The sequence below is a fragment of the Bos taurus genome, chromosome 24, assembly GCF_002263795.3.
Source record: "Bos taurus isolate L1 Dominette 01449 registration number 42190680 breed Hereford chromosome 24, ARS-UCD2.0, whole genome shotgun sequence".
In the NCBI taxonomy this organism is placed as follows: domain Eukaryota; kingdom Metazoa; phylum Chordata; class Mammalia; order Artiodactyla; family Bovidae; genus Bos; species Bos taurus.
The window spans coordinates 48,797,853-48,820,820 of record NC_037351.1 but is presented as its reverse complement, the minus strand read 5'-3'; the positions used below and the strand labels follow the sequence as shown (position 1 = coordinate 48,820,820).

Sequence of the window (22,968 nt, the reverse complement as noted above, 5' to 3'; positions counted from 1 at the left end):
GGACTCCATTTTATTTTATAGCCTCAGAATCTGTTCCCAGTGCTTAATACTATGCTATTATGTCATGACATTGGCCTTCAGTTACTGTTTGTGAAGTCATTGTCTTCTGTGGTTATGTTCATTACTCTATTTCAATCAGTTGGGAGTCTGTTCTGTCAAATTTTGTTTAATTGTGGGATAGATTTGTTTATTCCCATCTAAAAATAATTGATAGAGATAGCATTAATTTTATGTTAGAGGGAACTTCTGTTTTAAAAATGCCTCAAGCATAAAATATAGTTTGGTTCTTAACATTAACAATTCAAAAAATTCATCCTATATTACTGCTACTTATTTTGATTTGCTAATTATAATTATCTGAAAAATAAAGTGGAGTGCTATTTAATGCTACTTGAGACAGTCTCTGTAAAGACCTTTTGCAAAAGCTTATTTGCCAATGCTTTGCTAGAAATCTCACAGACAGCTAGATTTTCATGGCGTGAAGTTTGAAGACCATTAGTTGAGTTGGGGAGGGGGGCTTGTAAGATCACTGAGCTAATTGTTTTTTCAAATCTAAACAAGTAGAAAAATTTTACAATGACATCCCATAAACCAACACCTAAATTCTGCAGTGGATATTTTACTAAACTTGTTTTGTTACCTACCTATTTATCTCTAATGAAGAAGGAAACAGCAACCTACTCCAGTATTCTTGCCTGGGAAATCCCATGGACAGAGGAGCCTGATGGGCTACAGCCCATGGCGTCGCAAGTGTTGGACGCGACTGAGCAACTGAACCACCACCATCATTCATCTCTGAGCTTCTATCAGTCCGTTACTGTCTTTTATACATTTCATAGTGAGTTGCCCAGGACCCATTATTTTAATAACAAACATGGTATTCCATTGTCCAGATGTACTATAATTTATTTAACCAGTCATCTACTGTTGTACATTTGCTTTTATGGCAGGCATAATGACCCTGAAGAAATTGTGTAAAGTGTCCATGCCCTAATCCCCAGAACCCATGGATTTGTTAAGTTACTTAAAAGGAACACCACCAAAGATGTAAGTTTATGAAGATAGGGAGATTAGTTTGGCTTATTCAGGTGGACCCAGTCAAAACATGTGAGCCCTAAAAAGCAGAGAACTTTATCCATCTGGAGCAGAAGACAGACTTTTAAAGGGGAAGTCCAAGAGATGCAAAGCTGAGAGGAATTTGACACAGCATTGCTGGTGTGAGATGGAAGGGGCAATGTGATTTGGGCAGCAGGAAGTTCCTAACAGAAATTCCTGGCTGATAGCCAGCAAGAAAATAGGAAACCCAGCTCTGCAGTCTTGAGGAACTGAATTTTGCCCACACCCTGAATGAGCTTGGAAGGGGATTCTCCTTCAGGGCCTCCAGATAAGTGCTTCATGCAGCTGACGCCTTGATTTTGGGCTCCTGAGACCAGAGCAGAGGAACCAACCAAACCTACATGAATCTCTGTAGAACAGCAAGATAAATCAGCATTGTTTTAAACTGTTAAATTTGTGATAGATTTATATGGCAGTAATAGAAAATGAATTCAGGGATAGTGAGGATTTTTTACTTTAATATAAACATTCACAAGGCTGAATCCTTTAGTACAGCCTTACTTATTTCCTTAGGATAAATTTCTAACATTAGAATTGCCGGGACCATGTTGTTTAGTCCCTAAGTCTGACTCTTTGTGACCCCATGGACTACAGCACCCCATGGGCTTCCATGGTGGCTCAAGTCGGTAAAGAATATATCTGCAATGCAGGAGACCCAGGTTCAGTCCCTCGGTCAGGAAGATCCCTAGAGAAGGAAATGGCAACCTGCTCCAATATTCTTGCATAGGAAATCCTATGAACAGAGGAGCCAGGCAGGCTACAGTCCATGGGGTCGCAGAGTCAGACACACCTTAGTGACTAAATCACCACAGGTCTCCCTGTCTTTCGCCATCTCCCAGAGTTTGCTCAAACTCATGTCCATTGAGTCAGTGGATCCCATCCAACCATCTCATCCTGTCACCTGCTTCTCCTCCTGCCTTCAGTCTTTCCCAGCATCAGGGTCTTTTTCAGTGAGTCAGCTCTTCCAATCAGGTGGCCAGAATACTGGAGATTCAGCTTCAGCATCAGTCCTTCCAATAAATATTCAGGGTTGATTTCTTTTAGGATTGACTGGTTTGATCTCCTTGTAGTCCAAGGGACTCTCAAGAGTCTTCTCCAACACCACAGTTCAAAAGCATCAATTCTTCAGCTCTCAGCCTTCTTTATGGTCCAACTCTCACATCCATACATGACTACTGGAAAAACCATAGCTTTGACTATACGGACCTTTGTTGGCAAGGTGATGTCTCTGCTTTTTAATATGATGTCTGGGTTTGTCATGGCTTTTCTTCCAAGGAGCAAGCGTCTTTTAATTTTGTGGCTACAGTCATCATCCACAGTGATTTTGGAGCCCAAGAAAATAAAGTCTGTCACTGTTCCAGTATTTCCCCATCTGTCTGCCATGAAGTGATGGGACTGGATGCCATGATCTTATTTTGTGAATGTTGAATTTTAAGGCAACTTTTTCACTTCCTCGTTCACCTTCATCAAGAGGCTCTTTAGTTCCTCTTCACTTTCTGCCTTTAGGGTGATGTCATCTGCGTATCTGAGGTTACTGATATTTTTCCTGGCACTCTTGATTCCATCTTGTGATTCATCCAGTCTGACTTTTTGCATGATATACTGTGCATATAAGTTAAATAAGCAGGGTGACAATATACAGCCTTGACGTACTCCTTTCCCAATTTTCAACCAGTCTGTTGTTCCATGTCCGGTCTAACTGTTGCTTCTTGACCTGCATACACAGGTTTCACAGGAGGCAGGTAAGATAGTCTGGTATTCCTATCTCTTGAAGAATTTTCCACAGTTTGTTGTGATCGACACAAAGGCTTAATCATAGTGAAGCAAAAGTAGAAGTTTTTCTGGAATTCTCTAGCTTTTTCTTTGATCCAACGGATACTGGCAATTTAATCTCTGGTTCCTCTGCCTTTTCTAACTCAGCTTGTACATCTGGAAGTTCTCGGTTCACATAATGTTGAAGCCTGTCCTATGTATGTGCTCAGTCACTGCTGTTGCTGCTGCTGCTAAGTCGCTTCAGTCGTGTCCGACTCTGTGCGACCCCATAGACGGCAGCCCACCAGGCTCCCCTGTCCCTGGGATTCTCCTAGTCATGTCCAGTTCTTTGCAGCCCCATGGGCTATGGCCCACCAAGCTCCTCTGTCCATGGAATTCTCCAGGCAAGAATACTGAAGTGAATTTCCTCCTCCAGGACATCTTCCTGGCCCAGGGATTGAACCCATGTCTCCTGCAGCTCTTGCATTAACGGCCAGATTCTTTTAACACTGAGCCACCTGGAAAGCCCATGTTGAAGCAAGCCTAGCTTGAATGATTTTGAACATTATCTTGCTAGCATGTGAAATAAGTGCAATTGTGGGGTAGTTTTAACATTCTTGGTGTGGCCCTTCTTTGGGCTTGGAATAAAAACATACCTTTTCCAGTCCTGTGACCACCGCTGAGTTTTCCAAATTTGCTGGCATATTGAGTGCAGCACTATCACAGCATCATCTTTGAGGATTTGAAATAGCTCAGCTGAAATTCCATCACCTCCACTAACTTTGTTCGGAGTGATGCCTCCTAAGACCCACTTGACTTCATACACCAGGATGTCTGATTCTAGGTGAGTGACCACACCTTTGTGGTTATCTGGGTCATTAAGAACTTTTTTTGTACAGTTCTGTGTATTCTTGCCACTTCTTCTTAATATCTTCTGCTTCCGTTAGGACCATACCATTTCTGTCCTTTCTTGTGCCCATTTTTGCGTGAAATGTTCCCTTGGTATCTGATTTTCTTGAAGAAATCTCTAGTCTTTCCCATGCTATTGTTTCTCTTTTTTTCTTTGCATTGTTCACTTAAGAAGGCTTTCTTATCTCTCCTTGCTATTATTTGGAACTCTGCATTTAGATGGATATGTCTTTCCCTTTCTCCTTTGCCTTTCACTTCTCAGCTATTTGTGAAGCCACCTCAGAAGACAGCCATTTTGCCATTTGCATTTCTTTTTCTTGGGTATGGTTTTGATTACTGCCTCCCATACAGTGTTACAAACCTCCATCCATAGTTCTTCAGGTGCTCTATCAGAGCTAATCCCTTGAATCTATTATTTGTCAGTTCCACTGTATAATTGTAAGAAATTTGATTTAGGTCATACCTAAATTCTCTATTTTCTTCAGTATGAGTCTGAATTTTGCAATAAGTGGCTCATGATCTGACCCACAGTCAGCTCCCAGTTTTGTTTTTGCTGACTGTATAGAGCTTCTCCATCTTGGACTGCAAAGAACATAATCAGTCTGATTTTGGTATTGACCATCTGGTGATGTCCATGTGTAGAGACATCTCTTGTGTTCTTGAAAGAGGGTGTTTGCTGTAACCAGTGGGTTCTCCTGGCAAAACTCTGTTAGCTTTTGCCCTGCTTCAGTTTGTACTCCAAGGCCAGACTTGCCTGTTACTTTTGCATTCCAATCCCCTATGATGTAAAAGACATCTTTTTTGGTGTTAGTTCTAGAAGGTCTTGTAGGTTTTATAGAACCATTCAACTTAAGCTTTTTTGACAGTAATTGGGGCATAGACTTGGGTTATTATGATGTTGAATGGTTTGCCTTGGAAACATACGGAGATCATTCTGTCATTTTTGAGGTTGCACCCAAGTACTACATTTCAGATTCTTTTGTTGACCATGAGGGCTGCTCCTTTTCTTCTCAGGGATTCTTGCCCATAGTACAGATACAGTGGTCATCTGAACTATATTCAACTATTCCTGTCCATTTTAGTTCACTGATTGCTAAAATGTTGATGTTCACTCTTGCCATCTCCTGGTTAACCACTTCCAATTTACCTTGATTCATGGACCTAACATTCCAGGTTCCTATGCAATATTGTTGTTTACAACATTAGACTTTACTTTTACCACCAGACACATCTACAACTGGGTGTCGTTTCCACTTGGCTCAGAGTCTTTATTCCTTCTGGAGCTATTTCTTGGCTCTTTACCAGTAACATATTGTACACCTGCCAAACTGGGGGCTCATCTTTCAGTGTCATATCTTTTTGCCTTTTCATACTGTTCATGGGGTTCTCAAGGCAAAAATGCTGACGTGGTTTGCCATTGCCTTCTCCAGTGGACCACGTTTTGTCAGAATTCTCCACCATGACTGGTCGATCTTGGGTGGCCCTGTACAACATGGCTCATAGTTTCATTGAGTTTCACAGAGCTGTGATCCATGTGATCATTTTGGTTAGTTTTCTGTGATTGTGATTTTCATTCTGTCTTCCCTTTGATAGATGAGGATAAGAGACTTGTGTAGGCTTCCTGATGGAAGGGATTGGCTGTAGGAAAAACTTGCTCTGGTGGGTAGGACAATGCTCAGTAAATCTTTAGTCCAGTTTTATGCTAATGGGTGAGACTGCACTCCCTGCCTGTACTTTGGCTTGAGTCTGCAGTCTCTATTAGGGCTGCCATACTCTATGGTGGGCTAATGGCACCCTCCTCCAAGAGGACTTATGCCAACATGCTATGCTCCCCAGGACTGCTGCTGCCGTCGTCCCTGACCCTTTGGCAGGCTGCTGTCGACCCACACCTCTGCCAGAGACTACCAAACACAGGCAAATCTGGCTCAATCTCTTGTGGGGTTGCTGCGCCTTTCACCTGGGTCCTGGTGCGCACAGGGTTTTGTTTGTTCCCTCCAGGAGTCTCTGTTTCCCCAGTCCTGTGAAAATTCTGTAATCAGATCCTGCTGACCTTCATAGTCAGATTCCCTGGAGATTTCCAGTCCCTTTGTTGGATCTCCAAATTGGGAAGTCTCTTCTGTGGCCTAGGACCTTCGCAACAGCGTGAGAACTCTTTGGTGTATTCGTTCTTCAGTTTGTGGATCACCCACCAGGTGGCTATATGATAAGGCTAATGGCGAACTCCTCCAAGAGGACTCAGGCCACACATTGCGCCTCCCAGGACTGCTGCTGCCTGTGCCCTTGTCCCTGTAGCAGGCTACCGCTGACCCACACCTCCGCAGAAGACCTTTAAACACTCGCAGGCAGGCCTGGCTCAGTCTCTTATGGGGGGTCACTGGTCCTTTCCCTGGGTCTTAGTGCACACAGTTCTGCTTGTGCCCTCCAAAAGTCTCTGGCAGGCATGAGGTTTGATTTTAACATGATTGCACCCCTCTTACTGGCTCATTGAAGCTTCTCTTTTGTCCTTGGACAAGGGGTATCTTCTTTTGGTGGGTTCCAACATCCTCCTATCGATGGTTGTTCAGCAGCGAGATGCGATTTTGGTGTTCCCGCAGGAGACGACGAGCACACGTCATTCTACTCTGTCTTGGGGCTTAGTCCCCAGCATCTACCAGATCATATGTTCTGTTTTACTTATGGGTCATATCACTTATTTTGTGTATCTTATAATTTTGTATTCAATGCCAAACATTGTGTCTGGCATTGAATAGAAACAGAATCTGAAGCAAAAATTATGACTGTAAAAGGGCACACCTCTGCTGCTAGGCTGCCAATATGGAGTTGGATCCTTCCGGTTAGGACCCAAGTTGAGTTTGGGTTTTGTATCTTCATTGTACCACCAACTTCAACTTCCTGCAGCAGTTGTTACCTGTGTTTAAAGAATGGGTCTGCGTTTTGTGGGTTTTTTCCAGTATTCCTTTACCATACTCTGCTTTCAGCAGTCCATTTAGTGGAGTTAGAGAAGAGAAGGAGTATTTTCTATTGTCCTGGTCCAGCCTTAATCTTGGGGAGTCCTTAGTTGCACCTGGGTCTTAGAGGTAGGGCTTTCTCAGCATCTCTGCCTCTCCTCCCCTTGGCAATCAAATTGCCTAATATCTGTGGTGGGCCTTGAGTGGGAGTTGAGTGCCCCTTCCCCAGTGATAGTAGACATCCGCTTGGTATTGGTAGAGGCATGAGATCCTGGTCCCAACCTCCAGTGTTAGGTTTTTGTTTCTGTCCCTTCGGCCAGAATGGATCTTTGCCTACGTCCTCGGGATAAGAGGGTTATTGTTTCTCATTCAGGAGCAGTTGGGTTTTGTTCCTACTTCTCCCCTAGAAACAGTGAAAATTTGCGTGTGCTCTAGGCTAAAAGGGTTTGCTCCTCCAATAGCTTAAGGCTTTTGCTTAGCATGTGAAGAAAGTCTGGGAAGGTGCAAAGTCTTGGTGCCTGCCTGCAGCTGCAGCTGGTCACCTTCTGTAAGCCTGAGCCAAATGGAGGGGCTCCTGAGCGCCTGGTGGAGGCCGGTGGAAGAGAACTTTTGGGTGAGTGCAGACTTCACTGGATCTGAGGCTGTCTCTCGCTTTGCAGACTGACACACTAGACCACACTGAGCGGTTAAGAATTCATTAAAATTGTAGCTGATTTCTTCTTACCCGCTTCTGTGGAGACCACCTGTTCTGCCTGCGCTTGGCCAAAAGCGAGGGAGTGCTTGTCTTCCTTCCTTCCTTAGAGGGGCTTGTCCCTCTTGGGAATTCATTTCTCTTGATTGCCTTGCAGAATCATTTTCTGATGGCCTTAAGAAGATTATTTGACTATTAAATTATCTGGCTATTCCTCCTTGTTACGGTAGGAGATGGCATTCTTTGCCGCTTTCCACATCCTAAGCAGAAGTCAATCTGGGTCTCTTAGTGCTTCCGTGCATTGCCCAAAGTGCCCATTTGTTTTATATTTGAGACCCAGAAAGGGACTTGTCCAGTTGATAGCAAAACTGAGACAAGAACCCACGTTAGAGCTTCTCTCTATTAACTTGTAGCTACCTCTTTTTTTCCTTTTTCCCTTTTTTTAAACATCAGAGCTACAGCTCTCTTATGTGTGATGCTTTACTGCCTTTCTTAGCACTACCCATCCTTCTCCCCAAGAAAGAATGAAAAAAGAACACCAAGCATCTGAGGTCTCTGATGTTTGTGTGAAATCCCTAACCTAGAGTTTAGCGATTATTTCCCTTCTATGCATTAACAATATCAAAGATAATTAACAAATACTGCAAAAAAGTGAGTTATAGAAGAATCAGTAGATTGCCTGGTTTAGACACTGACTGTTTTCGAACTTAGCCCTATGCATTTTTATTCTCAAAGTTTGTTTTGTTTTGTCTTTTCCCTTTCTAAGTGAACAGTGACACTTAGGTGCCACAGTAATCTAAAGTAAATTCTAAATTTTACTGAAGTTTGAGGTCACTGTAAAGATTTTTCTACTATGAGTTAACATTTTTGGTTAGTCTAATAAAATTTGCTTTCTGAATTCAGTATTTTCTGCATTCTTTATGGAAATTAAGACTTAAGACTAGGAAGGGATTTTTAAAATCTCACAAGCACTTATTTTCGCAAATAAAAAACTGCAACTCAGGTTAAGTGGCTCCTTAAACTCACATAGCTAGTTACTGGCAGAATTGGGATGGAGCTGGGACTCTCATATCTCAAAGTGGGGTGATAGGAAGCACTCAGTAAACTGTCAAAGTCATTTTAAAAAAAGCAGTACATCTTCCTAGAGAATTATTTTACTTAGATGTTACTTTTATAGGATCTGGAAGGCCATTGGTTTGATAATAAACAATGTATTTTGGAGAAGAGCAGACGTGAATACTAATCCTTAATATAAAATATTTCTGTTTCAAAAAAAATTACTGATTTGGCTGTGTCAGGTCTTAGTTGCGGCACCCCGAATCTTCACTGTATCGTGAGGGATCTTTTGTCGTGGCACTCAGGTTCTCCAGTTGTGGCGTACGGGCTCCAGAGCACGCCGACTCAATAGATGTAGCCCTCTGCCTTGGTTGCTCTGCGGTATGTGGGATTTTAGTGACCCAACCAGGGATAGAACCCGTGTCCCCTGCGTTGCAAAGTGGATTCTTAACTACTGGAGCACCAGGGAAGTCCCAAAACACTGCATTTTTAAGAACAAAATGGAAAACTCCAAGCTCAGGGGGCTTCTTTGGTGGTCCAGTGGTTAAGACTCTGCACTCCCAGTGCAGGGGGCCTGGGTTCGATCCCTGATCAGGGAACTAAGATCCTGCATGCTACATGGCATGGCCTAAATGAATTAATTAATATTTCCTTGTTTTAAAAAAAGCTCCAAAAAAAAAAAAAAAGCTCCATGTGTGTTTCCTCTCTTCTGCCAGCGGGAGGGCCGGGGGAGGGGTGAGAAGCACAGTTCCACACCCCAGTGCTGCCCAGTGTGAGTAGCCGGCTAAGGTAGACACTTGTTGGGGGGGCTGCAGCCTAGCTGGATTTCAATCAGCACATTCCTTTTTTGGAGTTCTTTGGCTGTTTTCCAGGTGTGCAAAAACATGTAAAGTTAACCCATGTCCCCAGGCAGTCACCATTATCTTGCTTTCCCGCCACCAGTAAGCATGCTGTAAATAACAGGCTTCCCAGGATTCTAGTTTAGGCTCATGGGCCACATTCAGACCCGGCCCAAGGGATGAAGAAAACGACCACTTCATTTTACCCAAGACAGTGGTGCCAGACCTCAGCCTTCAGCCTTCTTCAGCCTCAGCCTTCTCCCCCTCTGCCCCCCACGTTATTAATGGTTCACATCATTTCCTCTGATCGCAGGATTATTCTTCAGCTGTAATTCTGTATGTAGTAGAAAGCTAGTTCTTGCTGTCAGAATCTCTGTATTCTGGGACAATTCCAGTTCTGGCTGGAAATAGCATGGTCACAAAGCTTTTCAGCAGTGTGCCAGTGAATTTTAACAACAGAGAGATAGCAAGATTCCATCACTGAATGACTAGCTTTGAAGGCCATTTGCACGTTAACTTTAAAAAAAAAGAGTCTTTCCTGTAGCTTCCGCCCCACTCTCCCCCACTTTGGCCAAGTCCCATTAATTTTGTTGAAGGTTTTTATTTTCTGCTGAAAATGCAGGAAATTTAGACAACTCTTTTGGAATCCCCCCAAAACTAATACAAACAAGATACATATGCTTCTCTTAAGGAAACTAAAAATAAATGATTTGGAACTATTTAACTGTATAAATTCCCTCTTAAAAGAAAAAGGAAGTTTATATAATGAAGCAGCCCTGACTGCTGCTGACAGGGTAAGGTGCTCCCACAGCTGCCAGCTTGTCCATTTGACATGAACTCACTACTTAGCACAGATCGTGCTCACCGTTCATTACCAGCATGTACAAAACCATCAGAACATCTGAAAAGGGCCGTTTTCTCAAGGCCCTTGTATTTACATTTGAGATTTTCTGCAATAAAATAAGCCTGGCCTTTTTTTTTTTTTTGAGAAGAAAGTCTGTTTGACGTGGGATCCATTCCTGGCATGGGAGTTGTATGTACTAAAAAGAAAATACCATGAATGAAAAAGACACAATATTCTCCACGTATTTTGCTGCTCTACCAATGAACCATCTGATTTTATCTCTGACAAAGCTAATTTTGGTTAGTTTTTGGAAATGTGTCTTTTAAAAAAAAGAAAACATGTCTTTTTAAAAAACTTTATTTTATTCCATAAATGTTAACTATATAAATGTAATTTATACACTTCCCTAAAGGACTAGTTTTGTAAATTAATAAAAATGGGATTTAGCACATATCTAAAGCTAAGAGATGTGATTCTTTGCACTTACAACATTTGCATTAATTTATCCACTTTGGAAAGGCAGTTATCTTTATGTTCTTTCTGTAATAGTATTTAAAATTTAAATGATTTATAGAGTTACATGTTAAAATAGGTATTATCAGAAAATTTATAATCAACCACTCCCTAATTTAAGCTTATTTTTAATTTCTGAATTACATTCAATTTCTCATTTTTGTTTTGTAATTGTTTTGCAACATTAAAATATACAGTATGCTTTCTAGTGTGAGTGACAATATGGCAAAATATGATATTGTATAAAATGTCTTTGCTCTAGTTCCTTTAATTATATTTTCAGTCAATTTTAGTAATGTCAGAAAAACTTTGTTCTTGACATTTAATTTATAAATCTGCAGCTGAAAACAATCTTTGAAAGATAGCGTTAGAATTAGAACTTGTCACAGAAACAGTTAAAAAAGGAAGTAAAATACCTAGTAATTCCTTTAAGTATAAGAGAATTAGTATAACTTCTAAGGAGCCTCAGTCAGACTGATGAATGTAAATTGAAACCTAATGTGGAGTATACTTATTGAGGTAGTTTCCAGTTTATTCTATACCTGACTTGGGGATAAAATAAATGATCAGTAGTTTGGTTTGGGTTTAAATGAGCAGGTACCTGTTTGGGGGTTGAGTATATTATCCTGTTTGTTGTAGCAAATTATTTAATAAAACATCGAGAATAAATTATCAATATGTTTGAAAGCAGAAAGTGTAAGCTATCAATAGGTAATTCGTTTTTTATATTTAAGTTTAATATATTAGGACTTAAGGGTCCTAATGTTATATGTAACATAAATGGGTACAGAATACTTAGGAACATGAAATTCTGCAGAAAGCTAATGTTTTGACTTGTATTACTGTGATAGTCATACTGTCTCACTGGGTTGCTCTTAGATGAGAGAAATTTGAGAGAAAATTCTGAACTCAGAGTTCCTTTCTCCTCTTCTAATTCAAGTAGCAATGTAAGATGAAAATACAATCGAGAGAACTATAATCACAATTATGTTGTCAGTTCCCAATATGAAGGCTAATCCCTTTTCTTTGCTTCAAACACATAAAAGTAATAGATGAACCATAACTAGAAAAAAAAAAACCCTTGAAGCCATATAGCCTCACCCTAAAATGAGAGAGGGAACTTCTTGATCAACGAGAAATAGAAAAAGCACTCGAAGCAGATAGCAGGGTCTGAAGCTGTGAGGCTGCCAAGCTTCTTGTCTGGAAGGAGGCAGGAGTGGCTGGGAGCTCAGCTGCTGCAAGGCAGGCACAGCACTCAGGGGCCCTTGGGAGGCAGCACGGTAGTGCCGGGTTCCCTGCTAGAAACTAAGAGGTAGAATAGACCCCTTACTGAAAAGAGCCTGAGTAGAGGCACTAATGATGACCCTTAAGTTCTGTGTCTAGGAAGGTGGGAAGACCCAGAACCAGCCTCACTCTGGAACCTTGAGCCTATTGTGAGGGGATGTGGCTTGGTGACAGACCTTGCTTATCCTGCCTTTAATGTGATTGCATGGCAGCAGCCCTGATAAACCAATGATGAGACCTCATTTCAGACTGGGAGCTCTAGAAAGCTACTGCATGACCTGTAGGCGTGGGGGGATTAAGCCATACTAAGTGAGCCTACATAACCAAAATTCCAAAATATATGCTAAAATCTAACTTAATACTAAGAAAGACAGCCAACATAGTCATGATCATGTTTAAGGTAAGTTTATCCAAAAAGAAGCAAAAATTAATAGGATAATGTTGAAAGTACTCAAGTATTTTTAATATCCTCAAAGATAAATGAAGGATATAGTATTTGTTAAGAATAAATAAATATAAAAATGATGAAATGAAACAAGAACATGACTCAGAACTATTTCATTAGAAAGCTTAGAATGAAAAATATAGTCATTAGATTTGAAAGCTCAGTAGACAAATTCTAAACTGGGCAGTATCAAAGACGGTTAGTAAACTGTAAGATAATGAGAAAAAATTATCCAAATTATCTTTGTGGAAGAGACTAGGTTGTCAGATGGAAAGAACACTCTGAATACTAAGCAGGATAAATAAAGATAAATCAACACTGAAACACATGGTTGTGAAACTCAAGAGTGTTAAAGAATGAAAAATAAATCTTAACGGCTATCAAAATGCTTTTCCACAGGGCAGCAGTAGTTAGGTTTGTATAATAAACTGCTCAAAGCCAAAAACAGATGCCAGAATCAAGTGAACACGTATCTTTTAAGTTTGTAAAGAAGTAACTAATTCTATACCCAGATGAGATACAAGAGTGAATGTAAAATAAAGACATATTTCAACCACGCTATGACTGAAAGAGTTTATTATCCATGGACTTCACTGAAAGCACTATTAAAGGATGTACTTCAAATAGAAGAAAAGTTTACCTGTAGAGAAGCGGAATGCAAGAACTAGTGGTGTGCACTGAAATCCATATGTCAACTTAGTTAACCGCTGACTTTTTGTTCAGATGCTCAGTCCTGTCCAACTCTTTGTGACCCAATGGACTGCAGCATGCCAAGCTTCCCTGTCCTTCACCATCTCCCGGAGTTTGTTCAAACTCATGTTCATCGAGTCAGTGATGCCATCCAACCATCTCATCCTCTGTTATCCCATTCTCCTCCTGCCTTCAATCTTCTCCAGCATCAGGGTCTTTTCCAGTGAGTTGGCTCTTCACATCAAATGGCCAAAGTATTGGAGTTTCAGCTTCAGCATCAGTCCTTCCAGTGAATATTCAGGATCAATTTCCTTTAGGATTGACTGGTTTGATCTCCTTGCTTTCCAAGAGACTCTTAAGAATCTTCTCCAGCTCCACAGTTCTAAAGAATCAGTTCTTTGGTGCTCAGACTTTTTTATTGTCCAGCTCTCACATCTGTACAGGACTACCAGAAAAACCATAGCTTTGACTATATGGACCTTTGTAGGCAAAGTAATGTCTCTGTTTCTTAATATGTTGTCTAGGTTTGTCATAGCTTGTCTTCCAAAGAGCAAGCGTATTTTAATTTCACAGCTGCAGTCACTGTCCACAGTGAATTTGGATCCCAAGAAAATAAAGTCTATCACTGTTTCCATTTTTTCCCCAACTGTTTGCCATGAAGTGATGAGACTGGATGCCATGATCTTCGTTTTCCAAATGTTGAGTTTTAAGCCAGGTTTTTCACTCTTCTCTTTCACTTTCATCAAGAGGCTCTTTAGTTCCTCTTCACTTTCTGCCATAAGGATGGTATCATCTATATATCTCAGGTTATCGATATTTCTCCCTGCAATCTCGAGTCCAGCTTCTGCTTCATCCAGCCCAGCATTTCTCATGATGTACTCTGCATATAAGTTAAATAAGCAGGGTGACAGTATACAGCCTTGACATACTCCTTTCCCAATTTTGAACCAGTTCGTTGTTTCATGTCTGGTTCTAACTGTTGCTTCTTAAGCTGCATGCAGATTTCTCAGGAGACAAGTAAGGTGGCCTGGTATTCCCATCTCTGAAGAATTTTCCAGTTTGTTGTGATCTCTACAGTCAAAGGCTTCAGTGTAGTCAATGAAGCAGAAGTAGATGTTTTTCTGGAATGATCTTGCTTGTTCTGTGATCCAGTGGATGTTGGCAATTTGATCCCTCGTTCCTCTGCCTTTTCTAAATCCAGCGTGTACATCTGGAAGTTCTCAGTTTACATGCTGTTGAAGCTAGCTTGAAGGATTTTTAGCATTACATTGCTAGCATGTGAAATGAGTGCAGTTGTGTGGTAGTTTGAACATTATTTGGCATTTTCCCTTCTTTGAGATTGGAATGAAAACTGGCCTGAGTACTGATTTTTTTAAAACCAATTTATGGGTTTTTTTTAAAAACATGAAATTAAAAACCTAAGCAACTGTAACAAAACAAGGAAGAATGGGGTCAGCACTTTTCTGTTCAAGGAGAAGTTAAAGTGTATTAACCTCCTTTGATCTTGTTCAGGAGGTAAATAGCAATATTTTATCTTTTTTTTTAAATTTATTTATTGGTTACAGTGGTCTTCGTTATTGCGTACAGGTTTTCTCTAGTTGCGGTGAGCAGAGGCTGTTCTCTACCTGCAGCATGTGGGCTTCTCATTGCAGTGGCTCCTCTCGTTACGGAGCAGGACTTTAGAGCACGTGGGCTTCAGTAGTTGCAGCTCGCGGGCTCCAAGGTGCAGGCTCAGGAGTTGTGGCACACAGGCTTAGCTGCCTCTCCGCAGCATGTGGGGTCTCCCACATGCTAGAACCCATGTCTCCTGTATTGGCAGGTGTTTCTTATCCACTGGGCCACTTTATCCCTTGCACATTGATTTTGCTTTCCTTTTTTTCTGTCCCATAAATGTTGATTTGTTGCTGGATGTTCTTAAAACAATACTGCTGCTGCTGCTACTGCTAAGTCGCTTCAGTCGTGTCCAACTCTGTGCGACCCCATAGATGGCAGCCCACCAGGCTTCCCCGTCCCTGGGATTCTCCAGGCAAGAACACTGGAGTGGGTTGCCATTTCCTTCTCCAATGCAGGAAAGTGAAAAGTGAAAGTGAAGTCGCTCAGTCGTGTCTGACTCTAGTGACCCCATGGACTGCAGCCTACCAGGCTCCTCTGTCCATGGGGTTTTCTAGGCAAAAGTACTGGAGTGGGGTGCCATAAAACAATACAGGTGGAGGTAAATTGTATGGAAATAAGTATACCTTTTTGTGTGCTAGATCGGGGTGGTAAACTTTTCCACCAGAGTCCAGATAGTAAATATTTTTTATTTTGTAAGCCATGCAGTCTTAGATGTGAAGTGTATTTTACCTCATAATAAGTCATTCCTACTTTATTTTGATTAATAGTTCATGTTATATCTTTTTCCATTTTTTTACCTTCAATCTAACTTTATTTAAAGTGAGTTACATTTGAAGTTTCTTGTAGATAGCGTGTAGTTGCATCATGTATTTTTAATCCACTCTGTTGTTGTTCAGATCTTAATTATTGTAATCTCTTTGCATGGATTTGCTCTAGACCCTTTACATACATAACTTACATAACTTGCTGCATCTAGTAGTGTTGACATTTTCCCAATTCAAATGAGAGGTAGAAAGTATCCTCTCTTTAAATTCCTTTGCTCTCCCTGGTTTATAATATAGTTGTCTTAGGTGTTCCTTTGCATCCATTGAGAGCCACATCAGTGTTACAATTTTTGCCCCAACTGTCAAACATAATTTAGAAAACTCAGAAGAAGGAAAGTGTCATATTCACCTATGTTTTTGCCTTCCATTGTTCTTTCTTTCAAGAGATGTGTTGATTACTTACTTTGAATTTTGCTCTATGTACTATTTCACATTCAGATTCCCAAAGACTATTACCTCTCAGGAAACAGAAACAAAACATTAGGCTGTTTATCTGTAAATATGAACATTGAATGACAGTGTAGAAAAGTGAGGTCATATTCCGAATTAGAAATTCTTCTTGGAATTGTTAAGACTCTACTATCACTTTATATTGAGCAAGTTTAGTGATTTAAGGTGGTACACTGATAAGAGTACAGATGAGGATCTATTAATCAAAGCTCCAAATTTTCTTTTAGATTAGAAAGTCTAAAATTTATTAATGTGAAATTTATGATTATCACCATATTTAGTTCAAAAGTTATAACTCAAATCCTTTAGTAACTGATAAACTTAACTCTAAAAATTCTTGACAAAAATAATCTTGAAGAGTTCTTGTGCATGATCTTTCCAATGCTGTTATAATTGTAAAGCAGTTGCCCTCATTCTAATTAATTCTGTGTCAAGGAGGAAAATACTGACTCTTATGGGGATTTTCTTTCTTTATCAGGCACAAGACCTAAATGTCATTGAAGAAGTGATTCGAATGATGTTAGAGATCATCAACTCCTGCCTGACAAATTCTCTTCATCACAATCCAAACTTGGTATATGCGCTTCTTTACAAACGAGATCTCTTTGAACAATTTCGAACTCATCCTTCATTTCAGGATATCATGCAAAATATTGATCTGGTAAGTGTAAATGGAGATATTTACTGTTATTCTTTTTTAAACAGAGAAAGTTTAACAAAACTTGAAAAAAAAAAACCTACAATAGTCTCTTGAATTTTAACTGTATTTGCCATCTATTCCAACAATTGTCACTTTCCACATGTGTATATGTATTATATACAGACACATATATATATATACATGCACATATATGTCTTTAGGAGAATTGAGATCATATTTTATATCTTAATAGTTCTGGATTCTGCTATTTTTACTTAACACATTTTCCTGTGATATTAATTCTTTGAAAATCTCACATTCTAATAATATATAACCTGTATTTCATGGATCACAGCCTTGTCATGGCATGTCAAAGGGGCTTGAAGCTATGAGCCACTCTGTGCCAGGCCACCCAAGAGGAACAGGTCATAGTGCAGAGTTCTGACAAAACGTGGTCCACTGGAGGAGGAAATGGCAACCCACTCCAGTATTCTTGCTGGAGAAACCCACGGACATATGAAAGGGGAAGAAGATTTGACACCAGAAGCTGAGCCCTGCAGGTCGGAAGGTGTCCCGTATGCTACTGGGGTAGAATGGAGGGCAGTTACCAACAGCTTCAGAAAGAAGGAAGCAGCTGGGCCAAAGTGGAAACGACCCTCAGTTGTAGATGTGTCTGATGGGGAAAGTAAAGTCCAGTGCTATAAAGAATATATTTCTTAGGAACCTGAAATGTTAGGTCCATGAATCAAGGTAAACTGGACGTGATCGAGCAGGAGATGGCGAGAATGGACACTGACATCTTAGGAGTCAGTGAACTAAAATGGACGGGAATGCGGATTTAATTCAAACGACTGTTATATCTACTACCGTGGGCAAGAATTCCTTAGGAGAAATGGAATAGCCCTCATAGTCAACAAAAAAGTGAAACGCAGTACTAGGGTGCAACCTCAAAAGCAATAGAATGATCTCAGTTCATTTCCAAGGCAAACCATTCAACATTACAGTAATCCAAGTCTATGCCCCAACCACTGATGCTGAAGAAGCTGAAACTAACTGGTTCTGTGAAGACCTACAATAATTTTAGAAGTAACACCAAAAAAAGATGTCCTTTTCATCATAGGGGATCGCAGTGCAAAAGTAGGAAGTCAAGAGATGCCTGATATACAGGCACGTTTGGCCTTGGGGTAACATTGTACGGGAACCAGTGACCTAAACCGTCCCAAAGGAAAAGAAATGCAAGAAGGCAAAGTGGTTGTCTGAGGAAGTTTTACAAATAGTTTAGGAAAAAAGATAAGCAAAAGGCAAAAGAGAAAGGAAAAGATAATACCAACTGAATGCAGAGTTCCAGAGAATAAAAAGAAGAGATAAGAAAGCCTTGTTAGGTGAACAGTGCAAAGAAATAGAGGAAAACAATAAAATGGGAAACACTAGAAATCTCTTCAAGAAAATTGGAGATATCAAGGGATATTTCATGCAAAGATGGACATGACAAAGGACAGAAATGGTAAGGACCTAACAGAAACAGAAGAGATTAAGAAGAAGTGGCAGGAATACGCATTGCTGCTGCTGCTGCTAAGTCGCTTCAGTCGTGTCTGACTCTGTGCAACCCCACAGACAGCAGCCCACCAGGTTCCACCATCCCCAAGACTCTCCAGGCAAGAACACACATTAGAACCATACAAAAAAACATCTTACAGACCTGATTAACCACACTGGTGTGGTCACTCACCTGGAGCTGGACATCCTGGAATATGAAGTCAAGTGGGCCTTAAGTGGCAAAATTCCAGCTGAGCTATTTCAAATCCTAAAAGATGATGCCATTAAAGTCAATATGTCAGCAAGTTAGGAAAACTCAGCAGTGGCCACAAGATGGGAAAAGATCAGTTTTCATTCCAGTCCCAAAGAAGGGCAATGCCAAAGAATGTTCAAACTCCCATGCACTTGTGCTCATTTCACATGCAAATAAGGTAATGCTCAAAATCCTTCAGTTAGCTTCAGCAGTATGTGAACCGGGAACTTCCAGATGTACAAAATGGATTTAGAGAAGACAGAGGAACTAGAGATCAAATTGCCAACATTCATTGGATCATGGAGAAAGCAAGGGAGTTCCAGAAAAACATCTACTACTGCTTCATTGACTACCCTGAAGCCTCTGTGTGGATCACAGCAAACTGTGGAAAATTCTTAAAGAGTTGGAAATACCAGACCACCTTACCTGTCTCCTGAGAAACTTGTATGTGGATCAAGAAGCAAAAGTTAGAACCAGACATGGACCAATTGAATGGTTCAGAATTGGGAAAAGAGTATGACAAGACCGTATATTGTCATCCTGCTTATTTAACTTCTATGCTGAGTACATCATGCAAAATGTACACAAGCTGGAATCAAGGTCTCCAGGAGAAATATCAGCAACTTCAGATATGCAGTTGATACCACTCTAATGGCAGAAAGCAAAGAGGAACCAAAGAGCCTCTTGATGAGGGTGAAAGAGGAGAGTGAAAAACCTGGCTTAAAACTCAGCATTCAAAAAACTAAGATCATGGCACCTGGTCCCATCACTTCATGGCAAATAGATGGGGGGAAAGTGGAAATAGTGACAGATTTAATTTTCTTGGGCTCCAAAATCACTCCAGAGAGACAATGTCCGCAGTCATGAAGTTAAAAGACGCTTGCTCTTTGGAAGGAAAGCTATGACAAACCTAGACAGTGTATCAGTTTGCTGACAGAGATCCTTGTAGTCAAAGCTGTGGTTTTTCTGGTAGTCATGTACAGATGTGGGAGTTGGAGCATAAATAAGTCTGAGTGCAGAATTGATGCTTTCAAATTGTGATGCTGGAGAAAACTTGAGAGTCCTTTGGACTGCAAGGAGATCAAACCAGTCTATCCTAAAGGAGATGAACCCTGGATATTCGTTGGAAGAACTGTTACTGAAGCTGAAGTTACGATACTTTGGCCACCTGATGCGAAGAGACGACTCTTTGGAAAAGACACTGATGCCAGAAAGATTGAGGGCAGGAGGAGAAGGGGGCAGTTGAGAGAGAGATAGTTGGATAGTATCAACACTCAGTGGACATAAATATGAGCAAACTCTGGGAGACGGTGGAGGACAGAGGAGCATGCCACAGTTCATGAGGCCACAAAAAGTCAGACACAATTTAGTGACTGAACAACATTAACCTGGATTATGGAGGTCCTAAAATATGTTAACCCTTACCCCATTATTGCTTATTTGATTGTTTGTAATATTTTGTAATTAATTCATAATTAACAGCTTCTAAATAAATTATAGCTCACCTTTTTTAGTTCTGTTGTTGGTGTAGTCTTAAACTGAAATTGTACTAGTTCTTACTGTCAGAGTTGTCTGTATCTTCGAGATTCACCCCATGTCAAATTGCTGTCTAGATGTATTGTACAACTCATGTGTCTGTGCATCATCTCTTACTTCTGTAAGTGACCTATGAGAGGATCTACCTCACTACTTTTACAGCTTTGAGTATTATATTTATTTCAGGATTTGCTATTTTGTATTAAAAATGGTATTTCATTATTGTTTTTAATTTTTATTTCTTTCATAATTAGTGTGATTGAACATTTTTCACAGTTCTGTGAACCTTCACTTCCTGTTCTTTTTAAAAAGATTTTTCTGCTAAGCCTTCTGTTGCTATATTAATGTTTCCCAGTTCGATTTGATTCCACAGATATTTGTTGTATAGCTCATCAGGTTCACAGTTGCTGTGCACAAGAGGAAGCTGAAGAACTACCATCCCTGTCCTTGTTTTACTTAAATTTGCTGTTGTTCAGTCACCCAGTCGTGTCCGACTCTTTGCCACCCCATGAACAGCAGCATGCGAGGCCTCCCTGTCCCTCACCATCTCCCGAAGTTTGCCCAAGTTCATGTTTATTGCATTGGTGATGTCATCCAGCCATCTCATTCTCTGACGCCCTCTTCTCCTTCTGCCCTCAATCTTTCCCAGCACTGGGGACTTTCCCAGTGAGTCAGCTATTTGCATATCATTTACTTAAATTTAGGAAGATTTTAAATAATTATTGCATGAGTATAAATATGTACAGTTATTTCCATCATGACTGAGCACAGGTGCATACCTTCCTCCAGGGTGTGCACCTCATAGTGAAATTGCTGCATAACATGGACCATTTCCTTTGTTATGTATGTGCTCTGCTAAGTTGCTTCAGTCATATCCAACTTTATGCGAACCTATGGACTGTAGCCCACCCAGGCTCCTCTGTCCTTGGAATTCTGCAGGCAAGAATACTGGAGTGGATTGCCATTCCCCTCTGGAGGGGATCTTCCCAACTCAGAGATCAAACCACATCTGTTAACATCTAAGCTGCATTAGCAGATGATTTCTTTACCACTAGTGCTACCTGGGATGCTGCCGTTTTACTCTCTGACCGGTGGTGTGTAGAATTCCTGTTGCTTCACATCCTCCTGGACCTTAGTTTTGTCATTTTTGTAACAGCACCTCACTGTGGTTTTCATTTGGGTTTCCTCGTGTGATGCCTAGGCAAGTCTTTTGCCAGTTTTTCTGCTGAATTATTTATCTTTATGTAGATTCTTTGTTCTAGTTATGTTCTAGTTATGTTCTCGTTATGTTGTTAGACCTGTCTTCATTATGTTTTGCAAATATCCAGTCACTAACACAAATACAAACTTTCTGACATAACTTTAAAACTCCTCTCAGAATAGTCAGACATCAGTTCTCAGTCCTACTCTTTTCTTGGAGAACTGCTTCCAGCCCCAGCCAGCTTGGACTCTGGTTCTCCTGCCCAACTGCAGAACCTTCTCAGAATTTCCCTCAGCTGTCCCCTTGGTTGATCTTGGCTCCTGTGAAGTCCTCTTTCTTGGTTTACTGCTTCAGATTGGTAGAGCTTACACTACTGTAGCTTTCTGGGAAAAGGATATATGTGAGATAGGTTTTTTAATTTTTTTAGTTTCTAATGTCTGAAAATGTTTTTCTTCTTTTTTAATATATGACTGTTGTCTTGGGAAGCTTTGGGGATCTCTCTATTACTGTGTCCTGAAACTTCATGATTTGCTGTGCCTTGGTCAGTTGTATTTGGTGCTTAGAGGGTCCTTTTAGTCTAGAAACTCATGCTCAGAGCTTTCATTTAATTATTTCTTCCTGGTTGTTTCTCTGTCTCCTGCTGTTTCCTCTCTGAAACTTTTATAAGAAAGATGGCCATTTCTTTTCAAGCCCCTTCATGTTGGTATCACTAAGTGTTACTTCTTAGACCCAGTTTCCTCATAGTAAGTGTCCTCCAAGCTCCTGCCTGGGGTCTGTGCATCCATCTGTGAGGGTTTTAAAAGCTGAGGTAGAAAGAGACTGCATAATATTGAGGATGGGGAAAAGAGGGTGAGAGTGACCTCTAAGGTGTAAACTTCCTGGCTTCTTCCAGGATAACAGCAATACATAGATGGATGCATGGACTCTGATCACATTTAAGATATTTAAGAACAGTTCTATCCATTCTCATAAGCCAAGTAGATTAATTTTTGCTCATCCCAGTAGAGTCTTGTGTACTTGTTAGGTACTTAATTGAAACCAGCTTTGAACTATAACCAAGCTCCCATTCCAGACTCTTAACACATAAGTTCTATGAGTTGCTAAATACTCTGGAATCCACACAATTACACTGAGTTTAGTTAAATACCACTATGTATACTCTTGCAGATCTGTTCATTGATTTGCTCCCTATCACTGCTGTGTAATGATTGCTGGTAAACAGAAATAAAAACTAAAACTCTTCACTGTCAGTTTAGTTAGTGTTTTCATGGACTTTCCTTAAGCTGCCTCAGCTATATACCTGACAGTTGCAGCTACAGCAGGTTATTTTGCCATTCACATGCTTGTCATTTTCCTGAACTACTATCAGTATTATTTAGATTTCATTAACAAAATTGGGGCAGCTGAGAACCATTGTCATCTTTGCAGTTAGAATAAAGCTGAAACATCATTTCAAATGAGCATGGTTATATCTTAAAGTTAAACTTGACATATAAGATTTGTAATTAAATTCTCACCATTATGAACAGGTATGTAGATATATTGATACTTAGGATGTGTGATAGCATCCTCAGGCCACTTCTCAAATATTTCTTCTCTGGCCCCATGTCCTGCTTGTTAAGTCTGGGTTTAACCAGAAGAGCATCTCCTTTTAAAATTGACAAGTATTGTTAATAGGATCATGAAACAAACGGTTTTCCGAGAGACATCCATCACAGCTTATTCCTACCTTTTTCTGTTGGCTAGATTCTTTTTAACAACTCGGTAGTCTAGTTTATGGTCCAAGAATGCATGTTAGAGTCTGTGCTTCGATGAGAAAACCCAGGC

The 22,968-nt window shown here is 40.4% G+C and overlaps 1 protein-coding gene across 7 annotated transcripts in view; it reads left to right on the top strand.

The window, feature by feature from the left end:
* Nucleotides 1-22,968, top strand: part of DYM (dymeclin) — a 400,521-nt gene that overhangs the window by 302,237 nt on the left and 75,316 nt on the right. For all 7 annotated transcript variants that reach the window (XM_005224266.5, XM_059880986.1, XM_024984401.2 and 4 more), the window contains one exon: nucleotides 16,454-16,636. In XM_005224266.5, the coding sequence (XP_005224323.1) occupies nucleotides 16,454-16,636 (183 nt within the window). The remainder of the gene's footprint in view (nucleotides 1-16,453; nucleotides 16,637-22,968) is intronic.